Genomic DNA, 13,076 nt, shown 5'->3' with positions numbered 1-13,076 from the left:
ATGGCTCTGTTCCAGAGAAGAATGGGAGTCGAGCTGTCACAGCCGCTCGGAAGACAAAACCAAAGCTGGAGCTGAGGACCAGAAGGTGACTAAAACCATAATTTAAAAGATTAAGGCATTAAACTTTCATTAGTGTTTGACAGGATCTCTCTGCTCCAGGCCACAGAAGGGTCAGGAAAACTGGCTCTGCCGTACAAGGTACTGAAGGCCTTGGAGCCAGAGCTGTACCGCAACGTGGAGTTTGACGTGTGGCAAGACAGCCGCAAAGGTCGGTTTACTTTACCTCAGTTACTTTTTAAAAGTTTAAATGATTCTTACCCTAAATTAGGAGTATAATTTTGTGATGTGCTTTGTGATAATCCTGTGTTATAGAGCTACAGAAGACTGATTACATGGTGTTTGCTGGCAGACAGTATTTTTTAGGAGATAAGTGTCAGGTGGGACAAAACCTTGCATCAGGTTTAAATGTTAACATTTTTTAATTGTCACACCTCTTTTTAATTGTCACACCTCTTTTGATAAAGCAGACTCTTGTTATGGATTTTCCATAATAATGAATCCTATTTCTGGAGCATTTCATGTCCCTGCAGCCTCTGTCATGCTCATGGTTTTGTTTCCCAGGTCCGCTTGGATCCAAAAGGGAAGTACTATAATGCCTTCATTCAAGAAGTAGGGACTCAGACCACTGCGGTGACCGTGTTCATTGAGGAACTTGGGGAAAAGTAAGCTGTGTCCTTCTGTACTTTCTCACAGGCAGATGTCCCTGAAAATCTTTAAACATCCTCTTTGATGTTTTAGACACCTGGTTCCCTTGACCAATCTGAAGCCAGTGAATCCTGTGCCAGCCTGGAACATCACACCAAGCAGAAAAGGAAACTCCTACAACCATCCAGAGCAGTACCCTGGAGAAATAGGTTTGCCTCTTCAACTTCATTTGTATTTTGATGCACAAACTTAATTCTTCTTTAATTTAGTGGGTGATTACTTGTTTTGTGTACTTAAATGTGTGTATGTGTATATAAAACTGCTAAACATTTAAAATGCTAAAACATTAATTTGAATATGCATGTAGTGTTGGTGTTAATCTTAAAATGAACTGCATATAATTATGCTTGAAATAATGCTTATTATTTATATTATATTTCAGATAATAGTCAAATATTGGCCTGTCATATACTTTGTACATCTATAATCTGATCAGCCACAACATTAAAACCACTGACAGATGGAGTGAATAATATTTGATTATATCATTATTTATATATATGGATGGATAGATAAATTGATTGAATGTGACCCTGGACCACAAAACCAGTCTTAAGTCGCTGGGGTATATTTGAAGCAATAGCCAAAAATACATTGGGTCAAAATTATTGATTTTTTTTTTTATGCCAAAAATCATTAGGATATTAAAGATCATGTTCCATGAAGATATTTTGTAAATTTCCTACTGTAACTATATTAACTTAATTTTTTATTAGTAATATATAATACTAAGAACTTCATTTGGACAAATTTAAAGGCGATTTTCTCAATATTTAGATTTTTTTGCACCCTCAGATTCCAGATTTTCAAATAGTTGTTTCTCGGCCAAATATTGTCCTATCCTAACAAACCATACAGGGCTCTACGGATACTTTTCTTTTTAGGAGCGCTAAAGCGTCAAAAATTTAGGAGCACCTTCTAATCAGTAATCTCAAATTCTGATAAAAAAATTAACCTTCCCATTACGAGGTGATAGTTGATTCCTTAAAGTGATTTATAGGGAATTTTGTTTTTACCTTTTGTAATGGCATTTTTCTAACTTTATTAAAAGTATGTCATCTTTTATGTCAAAATCAAAAATATATATTTATAAGCTTTTTAACATTTCTAATTAAAACAACAGAATAAAAACAATAAGAATAAGTTACCAATCAAATTAAATCAGTATTTAAGAAATTTGTGCTACAGAGATGGCACAGAAGAACACACAAGTGGCTTGTAGGTGTATTTTCAGAAGTTTAATGAGGCTCAGAGGTCGCATGAGTGCAATTAAATTCATAAATTAATGTTGAGGTTAATGTTTTAAATATAACATTTTGAATATAGAAATGATTTAAATAACAAAAAAGATGCTTTAAAAATTAAACTAAAACTGCCAGCAGGTGGCGTCAAGTCACTGATTTTATCACTGAATCATTCATTCAATTGATTAGTTCGAACGGCTGAATCATTCAGGAATGAAGTACGTGACCGTCTTTATGAATGGGTAATTGAATCATTTACTCACTAGATTCGTTTAAAAACGCAGTTCATTCATAAACGAATCACCGCTGTGTTTGAATGGAGATGCGCAGCAAGCTGTTACTTTTTTTTTTTTACTATTTTCGTTGATGAAATGGAGCAAAATAAGGCAATTGTGTTGTCAGACAATGTCACTTAATATTAACTTCTTGTTTAATGAACTGTTGTATTAAATCAATATCACATTTGCAAACTCCCTTAATAATCATTAAAAGCTGTCACTCATCTTAGTTTATCCCGATCTCACAAAACTCCATTATAATCGACGAAGCTCTCTACACTGCACAATGAATCTCTTATTTACACCCCGTCAACACTTTGTTTGTTATAATGAGAGGATACGTTTGTGATACATTACTCAACGCTGCAGAAACACGTAGGTATATTAGAACCTTTGAAGCTCCCTCAGCGCAAACACAAATATGCTGATCGGTTCAGTCGCACAGGTGCTCCTAAATATTATTTCATAGTCGCACGCAGTACTTTTCAATGGTCGCACTGTAGAGCCCTGCCATACATCAATGGAAAGCTTATATATAAATCTGTTTCGAAAAATTTACCCTTATGACTGGTTTTGTGGTCCAGGATCAGATATATCATATATATATAATATATCGCATATATCAGCTCTTGAGTTTCATGTGTTGGAAGCAGAAAAAATGGCCAAGCGAAAAGATCTGAGCGATTTTGACAAGGGCCAAATTAGGGATGTGCGGGTCTAGTCAACTAGTCGGATACAAAAGTTCCGTTTAAACAACAGTCAAATTAGTCGTCACGCACACATCCCTAGGCCAAATAGACTGTGTCAAAGCATCTCCAAAATGGCAAGTCTTGTGAGGTTTTCCCAGTATGAAGTGGTTAGTACTTACTGAAAATGATGCAAGTAAGGACAAGCCAGCATCAGCTATGAGTGCCCAAGGCTCACTGATGCACATTGGTATTCTGCAAAAATTGTTCGGGAGTGGTTTGAGGGACATGAAAAGAGTACAATGTGTTGTCTTGGCCTCCAAATTTCCCCAGATCTCAATTCCTGGGCCAGTAAAGCTGATCCATGGAGGCCCGCCTCAAAACTTGCAGGACATAAAGGATCTGCTGTAAATGTTTTGGTGCTAGATACCACATGATATGTTCAGAGGTCTTGTAGAGTAAATGCATTGACTGTTTAGCAGCATAAGGGGGGCCGACAATATTAGGCAGGTGGTTTTAATGTTGTTGCTGCTGCTCAGTGTGTAGGTCTGTTACTGGTAGATACCAGAGTTATCAGCAGGGCATATGAACAGATCAGATTGCATATTTCTGGGTCATGAAAGTTTTCCTCTTTAAAGACCCAGAGCTACGTGGACGGCGACGGTACTTCAAGAAACCTCGTGGTAAGGAGATGTTGATGGCAGTGTCTTTCAGTCGTCCTCAACCTGGCTTACCTCCCCGTCTGCAGCCTGGACCAGGAAACATTTATCCTGTCCGTTCTCCAGGGGTACACGGTCCCGCTCCACCTCCTGCAGGTCTGGCCTATGAACACTACCGACCCCACCATCCACCTAGACCACCACGTGGCTACGCCCCATCCAGGTTGGACACAAAATTCTTTACAGATGCTTATTCATTGTTGTATCTTCTAAACGTATGTCATGCCTTTACTCATTGGATGAATCTGTTTTGGGTTTTTTTTCTTTTTCGTGGTTTTTTTTTTTTCTTTTTTTTTTTTCACCACACGACTTTTGGTCAGAAGTTCGACCCGATTCCTCAACAGGCACCATCTTATTGGATCAGATCTAGCCTATTATCCCAGTCCCAGCAAGCGCTGCTACCAGAGTTTTGATAACTACTCGTTTAGGTCTCGGTAAGAAAACATTTACTTTAACATCTACATCAGAAATGGATAATGCTAGAAATGACAAACTTAATGAACCTGTGATGGATACAGTCTCTTTAATATAATGTATTAATATATTTCGTAACTTGTTTTTTTTTTTTTATTATTCAACTTAAAAAAAACAAAAAAAAACTAATGGGCTTTGGAAATTAGGAATTATGACCTAAAGACTTTATGAAATGGTTTTACAAGTTACACTTTTGCTGCTTGTGATTACACATTTCCTTTTTTTGAGTAAAAAAGTTTTTACTCTTGTTTGCCTTGCATTTGAATGCTTGTTGCACAGAAAATGGCAATGAAGGCATTTTCCAAATTATTTCCAATTTCTGGAAAAAAGCAAAGAAATATGAATGTGTATGCAATCAAAGACTGTGTATTTAGGCTGCCCAGTAAAAATAGTCATTACAATACTAATTTCTCACTAGGAAAAAGTTGAAAGGTTGGGCAAAACATTGCATTTATACAAAATGACTAGCCTCAACTTTTTCAGCTTTCAAAATCATGTTCCTGTGTAAAAATGTGTTTTCTGTGAATCCATTGCATTTTCAATATCGCAAGATATTTCAGTTGAATATTTTTTTTTCTCAGCAAACCTCTTTTATTCAGCTGCTGTCAAAGTGAGTTAAGTTGTATATGTATAGGAGTCGTCGGCGGCAGATGCACTCTCTGAATAAAGAGTGTCTGAGCTGTGTTCCTGAGCCAGGAGAGGAATCCCAAGACATAGAGGGAAGTATCACCTTCTATGAAATTGAGGAGAGTGATGAGAGTGCCTTCTCGCCAATATCAGTGAGACACACCCAGTTCTACTTCAGTAATAGTTGGGAGCATTAAGGCCTGTTCACAACAAGAATAATAACTACGTATATTAGCGTCTGCACCAACGCACAATACCATTATGTTTGTTAAAAGCACGAACTACAGTTATGTCATGCTGCTTGAAATGCTCAAGCTCTTTAAAGTCAGGTGGATTCCCTATTCGCAAAAAATTAGAACAGTCATTAAAACTTTGCAGTTTTTGTCTTTTGTGTGAACGGGCCTTCTAGGCTTTGACGCTAAGATCACTGTTATGTCTGTCTCACTGTGTGTATCTGAAGGGTCAAGCAGTCTCCAGCCCCATGGTTCCAGGGGCCACTGCTTATTGGGTGCCAAGAGTTCCCAGTCCAATTCCTCCCTCAGGCAAACAGCCCATGACATCATCAGAGGAGGACCCTGATGAGAGGAGTAATGCTGGCGACCAAGGTACAGCCAAAAAGTTCCTTGGTTTTGTGTCAAAACCGAAGGAGCGGACCGATACCCACGTGGTCAGTTATATATATCAGGAGTTCTCAAAGTGGGGTCCATGGACACCTGTGGGAGTCCGTAAAATAATTTGTGCACTATGATTTGGTAAACATGGACCGAATCACAGAATTCAGTAAAAAAAAAAGAAAAAAAGATAAGAGTAACTTACTCTATAGCATGTAATTCCATTCAAATTTGGGATGAATTAGTCCATATTATGGCTGTATATTTGATCAAATTGCAATATGGACTACTGTCTGTCTATGAATGTTAAACCGCAAAAAGACTGCTATGTAAATATAAAGTCTTCATGTGAATAAATGGCATAGTTTTGACTACTACACAAACTCAAGCACAGTTTGGTTTTCACAAGAATGGTTTTCATTCGATTTACATTTTAGAGGTTTTTTTTTTAAGTTAATGATTTGATTTATGCTTTCGTTTGCTTACAACCAGTTTTCGTAATAAATTTGTACATAAATCCAGAAAAATTAAGACAAACACAGATTTCTAAATAAATAATTAAAATGGAAAACACTGAATTTGGAAACAATAAAAAAGCATTTGAGGAACAAATAAAACTGATTTCATAGGGCTCTAAAAATGTAATTCTTGTTGAACTAAGAAATTGTCAAATTGTATAATTAGACATGCTTTTTTTATTACTACAGTTTAATTTAACCATTTAAAAAAACTTTACAGACATATTAAAATGGAAGTTCCAGTGGCATTTAAGAGTACAAATTGTAGTGAGCTTAAGCTTAATCACCGTTATAATTATAATGTGGTCTAATGTGGAAATTTGTCTCCCTTGTGGGGTCCCTGGCCCCAAAAAGTTTGAGAACACCTCATCTACGTAAACGGCATTGTTACATTGTTAGTACTCTGCATAATTAATACTTGTATATTGTGACGCCTCTAGTCATCAATATTTGTGGTATAATATATTTCTAGTTGAATGGATGAATCATAGACTCTTTCAGTGCCCTTCGCTCAGGTATCGCTTTTTTTGCGATCTATGTTGTCAAATCTGGCTCTGATAATTGGGTAAACAAATTTCCTCCTTTATTCTTATTAATAGACCTTGCACAGTGTCATCTTCCATTTTAGTATTCAACAAGGTCTGACATTCAGTTCTCTATTCAGCAAATCCATGAAGAAAAAGAATTAGACACTGTTCCGGTCCCTCAAGTTGAAACTCATGCTTGCAATTGATCTTATATGCATTTGGTAAATACTGATGGTAATGATTTGCACATTAAATCCAACGATAATTCAATGCAGCAGAAGTTTTTTAACATTAAACTGAAATGTGGAGGTGCACAACCATTTTATAAATACTGTCTTGGTAGGCAGCTCACCAGGCTTTGACACAGCCCATATGTGATTTGATGGATGGCGGTTAATTTTAACTGTTTGTCCTGACTAGGTGAATACTCTGAGGAGTACATCTACTCTGCCGCAGGTTAGTTCATTAACCGTTATGTTAGTGAAATTTCAGCTTTATACTCTTGTCATGATACCCTGTGTGCACTGATATTAAAAACATATTTCTGTATTGCAGAGGCAGGTTATCAGAGTCCATCGGTGTATGCTGCAGCAGCAGAGTCTACCACCAATCTGGTACTGTCTTCCAAACTTCTTCATTTGTCAAAAATGTCCACCAAAATGCTAATACTGTAGCTGACGAGTTCCAGTGGGAGAACGTAGAGTAGATGTGCTCTGACAGCTCTGCACAAGCTCTCCTAAACCAACTGCTATTTTTCCCTTTATTTGAGAATACGGAAAATGTCATTAGATGAGTGTTTGTGGAAAAGTTTAAAAGGACTTTTATAATAAATGGAGATTGCTAATCGGATTGAATTTTGACGCGTTTTGCAGACCATTCAGGAGGGAGGTTCTCGTGCCGGGTCACCACAAGAGGGTGTCGCTACCTACAGTTACTCACAACAGGCATGCATTGTTCAGTATTCATAAATTTGTTACACAGTTTTGCCCTGCCTTGGAGGAGACGTGTGTTACTCAATCTTTTCAGGTGGTTGTGAAGTCGTCTGTCCTCTCCTCTTCTCAACCAATCAACTCTGCCCCGGCTGCAATCTTCACATCAAACTCTTCCTCTTCATCCACTGGGAGCTCCCAGACCCCCCCGAACCCACTGCAGCCCAACAACATCTTAACGCCTGGACAGCCACCACCCCAGAATGTTCTGGGCAGGCCTGGTATACAGTTATGGCTTTTAAAATTAATGTAGTGATTGTCTGTCAAATACTAATGTTGGCAAAGGAGATGACTCGAGACACACATTCTCATTAGTCATTGTGTAGTTTTATCCATGCCGTTTTTCCTGAGCAGTTCCATGGTTTGTCAATGAGCTGGGAGAACCAGTCGCCATGGCGCCTCCTCCACCCTACTCTTATGACCCCAATGGCAGTGACCTTCCAAGAGGTCAGAGGGATCCACCTCATGGTCTAATATTTGTGTATAATAATTTCTGCATGTTAGGAATTTTTTTTTTTTCCCTTCTCTCCACAGATTGCAAAGTTCTCCAGTACTACTATAATTTGGGGGTTCAGGTAAGTGGGTGTTTTAGTTTTGATCTCCAATTACATCTAGAGATTTCTAGTATATGTAATGTCCTGGACTTGCATTTAGGCATAACTCGCACAAACTTTGCCTCATTTAGAAGTAATATGTGGTCTCTTGTGTCTTTTATTAAAAAAAGCAGCATGGGAAGACATGGACTAGATAGGAATTAAAATATTAATACTGATATGATAAAAGTCATAATGTGCATCTATAACTTTTAAATGCAGTGACGTCTTATGAATGCACAGAAAAAAATGAAAATTCTGTACGTCAGTAACAATACTGACAGAAGTCTTAACGTATGACTTCATGAAATGCATTATTATTTTTTTTTAATAATTCTTCCTTCGGTGCACTTATAATCTTAGTAGGGTTTTTTCCCCATCAAAAGCAATTTCTTTAAAAAAACAAAAAAAAAGTAGGAATTAAAATATTAATACTGATATGATAAAAGTCATAATGTGCATCTATAACTTTTAAATGCAGTGACGTCTTATGAATGCACAGAAAAAAATGAAAATTCTGTACGTCAGTAACAATACTGACAGAAGTCTTAACGTATGACTTCATGAAATGCATTATTATTTTTTTTTTAATAATTCTTCCTTCGGTGCACTTATAATCTTAGTAGGGTTTTTTCCCCATCAAAAGCAATTTCTTTAAAAAAACAAAAAAAAAAAGAAAATTCATAATTTAGGTATACTGTAAATGGTCATTCTCTACCCTGAATTTAGCCTCCATTAGAAGGGGCATTTCTGCTGAGACTTAAATGTAAACTCCCTCTCCTATGATTGGCTAAGATCTTTGCATATGAAATAATGAGATGAACTAATCATGAAAAGTATTGATCATAGCATTATATTTAGATACTAATACTGCTACTCCAGTTGTATCAAAGGTCACAGTCATGTCTGCAATGATCGAATACTTTCATCATAACTAACACGGTGAAAATATGATGTAAATAAAAGACTGGTTAAGCAATGTAAACTGTCATTGGCTACATTTACATGGACACCTTTTGTTTCAAATGGAATTAAATAATTCTGATTGAATCTGAACCTACTTTTTACATGTACGTTAAAGTGTTCAAGTTGATATACTGTAAATGCGGTAATGCGCACATGTCATAAGCTTCAATATCGGATTTGATCTTTTGACATGCGCACACACTGCGTGAATATACAGAGTTTGCACATACTGTTCTTTTATTTATCAAGCAGTAAAATTGCCCATTCCTGTGGTCAAAACAAGCCCTCTGTGGATGAGTATGAAGTGAGGACTTATGGGACATTGTTCTGCTCCACTTCACAGACAATGAGTGGAAGGAGAATTTTAGAATAACATGAGTCATTTACAGTGACACTTCATTCTACAAAAACAACAGCTTGTTCCATGTGTCATACATTACACCATTTCTATATCATTGCACATGCGCAGTACTTTTCTAGTTTTTACATGTCTTCCTAATATGATTAGAAAAGGCCAAATAATGTGATTTACTGTCCTCAATGTACTTATATATTTAATTGCTTTCTATATGACATACTGATATTTTTGTATTTGTTCCAGTGGTATCAGCAGAGTTACTGGCAATCTATAGTGCACATGCAGCAGGTGTATCCGCAGCAGGTCGCAGAGGCTCAGTTCCAGCAGTACCCGAGCACCGTTCCCACTGCTGACCACACAGTCCCCCAGGCCTACCATGATCCTGTCCGCATGTGCCCGCATCCACAAGGAGACGTGGCCAGCAATGGTAAGCTATCATTACTGCAAACCTCCAAATTCTCAGCTTTCAAGTTCATCTTGAGCTTGTCATACATCTATTCTTAGTCAAAATTGTATTAGTCTCTTAGATGGACAGATTGTTAAGAACTTGTCATTGAGGTAATTACAGTATATTGGGCAGGAAATCCAAATGTTCACCTATCTTTCATCAACCTCAAATATGGCTTATTTGAAATTGAAACATGTAGTAGCAACTTTACATGGCCAGATTCGATGCTTCGATGGGACGAGCCGGATTCGACTACCAATCTCAGTCGAATATTCGCAGAGGTGTTATGATCATGCCATTTTGGCAATATATGGGGGTGCTCAAATGTCTGATTTTACATATAACTACCGGTTTTCTCCCAATAAGTTAATGTACAGCCTATGAGGATAATGCTGAAAATAAGAATCTGAAAAGAAAGAAGCTTTTAATAAATATTTTTAATGTGTGTGAATGAATCCAACCACCCCTATGACAGTTTCACTTTTCATAATCCGTGACCAACAGAGGAGCGTTTTGGCGGCAGGGATTAAAATCTTTAACAAGACTCAAATTAGTGCTGGGTGGTATGACCAAAAATTTATATCACGGTATTTTTCTAAATTATACCGGTTTCACTGTACATGACAGTATTTTTTTTTTCATGCATGACTGGGTGTTAACTATATTTTCTACTGATTGAGAGAGGAAATACTGCAGTATATTGACTTAGAATGCTCTATTTTACTATCATGATGAGTGAATAGTCAAAAAATACTAAACACGACCCCTTTTAATACATGTTACTACTGATTGAGAGAGGAAATACTGCAGTATATTGACTTAGAATGCTCTATTTTACTATCATGATGAGTGAATATTGTCAAAAAATACTAAACACGACCCCTTTTAATACATGTTAACCAGGAGTCACTCATTTATAATTGCGGCATCGTCTGATAAAATCAACATGCATCTACACTAAAGAGCGGCTATGCGGTTATTTTGGCTATATTACTTTTTTTTTTTTTGTCTCATGCAGCGCACTGCCTGTGTATGAGTAACAAACTAAAAAAAACAAACTAAAAAAGTGCATGTGATATTAACAGACAAACTATGCTCATATTTATGGTCAATGTGGATATTGTAGATGAGTTCTTCTGTGTCATCACATTCTATTAGTTCTACAGCTTCAGTTTCTGAACTTTCACGCTTAGTAACACATACAGCTGTTCCCTCACAACAGTGAAAAGGGACCCCTTTCAAACAGTTGCGTTCCGAACATTGTTTAAGCGACACACCGGTATTGCGGTATTTTAAAAATGAATATAACAAAAATAAACACCGGTATTCGGTATGATCCGGTATACCGCCCAGCACTAACACAAATTCACACAGCCAGAGTGAAAGACTGGATTTTTTTCCCATGCGCCCCCCCTGCTTGTTATGAGTAAAAAACAAAAAAAAAAAAAACTAAAAAAGTGCATGTGATATTAACAGACAAACTATGCTCATATTTATAGTCAATGGTCAATGTGGATATTGTAGATGAGTTCTTCTGTGTCATCACATTCTATTAGTTCTACAGCTTCAGTTTCTGAACTTTCACGCTTAGTAACACATACAGCTGTTCCCTCACAACAGTGAAAAGGGACCCCTTTCAAACAGTTGCGTTCCGAACATTGTTTAAGCGACACACCGGTATTGCGGTATTTTAAAAATGAATATAACAAAAATAAACACCGGTATTCGGTATGATCCGGTATACCGCCCAGCACTAACACAAATTCACACAGCCAGAGTGAAAGACTGGATTTTTTTCAATCAGGTAGGGTACAAGTGATTTTAAAACATTTCAGCCAGTTTATTTATTATATATATATATCTCTCGTATAAGATGCATTTGGTTGCGCTGCAGTAAAGCGCTTCATTGTAGTACTATGGTGATTATCTCTTCAGTGCGCAGCGCGAGCAGGACAAACAACAATGCAGAATATTAACATCTATGACTGGGACTTAAGGGGTCCTATTATGCTCTTTTACAAAGTCTTGATTTTGTTTTGGGGGTGTACTAGAACAGGCTCTCATACTAGGTGGTTCGAAAAACAAATTTTTTACATTTTTACAACACCTCTTTCCCCAGTCTGGCATTGAACAGTACCTGTATCAAATGAAGGCCCGCCTTCTGAAATACGAAATGTGCTGTGATTGGTTAGCTGGGCCAGTGTGTGTTGTGATTGGCAACACTCGGTGCCTGGTCGGGAAATATCATGTTGCTTACCGTAGCCGCCTGCGAGCTTCAGTGAAAATATTGCATCAAAATCAAATCAATTTTAGTGTGATTTAGCGCGACTAAGTTCTTCTGCCTTGGGAAAAAGCTAGCATGTCTCCGACATTGTGATAACACCTGTTGCCTTCTCTAGTGAAGCTCAACCAGGTCTCGTCCCATTCGTCGGTGATTGTGATATCACAAATCCGGAAAATATGCGTTGTAGTCCAAACGAGTCATTCGTTGTAGTTTTTGAAAAGTGATTTCTGTTAAATAAAATATCTCCTTTTGAAGTGGACTTTGAGCTTTGTAACTTTGCAGATCTTTTTTTTTATGCTCAAACGGCAACATTACAGACTAACTAAAGTTGAAAAAGTGAAAAAGCATAATAGGCATATTTAAACATTCAAAAGAGTTTAAAGCAATGGTGGATGCATTGTCTCTTAAAGTGACCGCACCTAATTTACTAGCTGCTGTCGGAGTCCTTAATGTTAATCCAAGAAAATGAAAGGGAGAAAATCACTTGCTGCTCTTGACTGAATTACTTTGTAATTTTAACAAGAATTAATCCACAGTCAAACCAACAATTATTCAGACCCCAGATATAATTTTTTTTATATATATATATTTTTTTTTTTACTAGAGGGTGCAAGACACTATTATTTTGCTATACTCACTTACATTAATTTTTGGTCCCAAATTTTTTTTAATCAATTTTACTGGTAGTCCACTGTATGAAGAATTTTTGGGTGTAATATATCAGTTTAATTCATTTTTCAAACACTTAGACCTGACCATCTTTTGCTTAAGTGTTTTTTTTTTTCTTTAATTGCTAATGTGAACTTTTTACACCACAGACTGGACAAAATTAAGCATTGCTTGGTAATTGGTTGACCTAAATTGGTATTGTCTAATTGTGCACTTAAATTTAACAGCTGACAGCTATTCAGCTGAATTCATTGCATACCGTTCTATCAAAGTTATCTGACATTATCAAGATGAATTTGTTCTGACACAGTTTAACTCCG

The 13,076-nt window shown here is 36.9% G+C and overlaps 1 protein-coding gene across 1 annotated transcript in view; it reads left to right on the top strand.

Moving 5' to 3' along the window:
- LOC107581920 (putative bifunctional UDP-N-acetylglucosamine transferase and deubiquitinase ALG13) overlaps positions 1 to 13,076 on the top strand; it is a 22,397-nt gene that overhangs the window by 3,275 nt on the left and 6,046 nt on the right. Inside the window, exons 3-18 of the mRNA XM_016267609.1 lie at positions 16 to 85; positions 160 to 268; positions 373 to 437; positions 622 to 722; positions 799 to 914; positions 3,612 to 3,855; positions 4,016 to 4,126; positions 4,801 to 4,945; positions 5,254 to 5,398; positions 6,870 to 6,905; positions 7,005 to 7,063; positions 7,322 to 7,393; positions 7,476 to 7,659; positions 7,793 to 7,885; positions 7,973 to 8,013; positions 9,599 to 9,782. Coding sequence (XP_016123095.1) covers positions 16 to 85; positions 160 to 268; positions 373 to 437; positions 622 to 722; positions 799 to 914; positions 3,612 to 3,855; positions 4,016 to 4,126; positions 4,801 to 4,945; positions 5,254 to 5,398; positions 6,870 to 6,905; positions 7,005 to 7,063; positions 7,322 to 7,393; positions 7,476 to 7,659; positions 7,793 to 7,885; positions 7,973 to 8,013; positions 9,599 to 9,782 — 1,775 coding nt within the window. The remainder of the gene's footprint in view (positions 1 to 15; positions 86 to 159; positions 269 to 372; positions 438 to 621; positions 723 to 798; positions 915 to 3,611; positions 3,856 to 4,015; positions 4,127 to 4,800; positions 4,946 to 5,253; positions 5,399 to 6,869; positions 6,906 to 7,004; positions 7,064 to 7,321; positions 7,394 to 7,475; positions 7,660 to 7,792; positions 7,886 to 7,972; positions 8,014 to 9,598; positions 9,783 to 13,076) is intronic.

This window comes from Sinocyclocheilus grahami, unplaced genomic scaffold (genome assembly GCF_001515645.1).
Source record: "Sinocyclocheilus grahami isolate Dianchi unplaced genomic scaffold, SAMN03320097.WGS_v1.1 scaffold39.1, whole genome shotgun sequence".
NCBI lineage: Eukaryota > Metazoa > Chordata > Actinopteri > Cypriniformes > Cyprinidae > Sinocyclocheilus > Sinocyclocheilus grahami.
The sequence above is the reverse complement of the archived record's forward strand: the minus strand, read 5'-3'. Positions and strand labels throughout refer to the sequence as shown.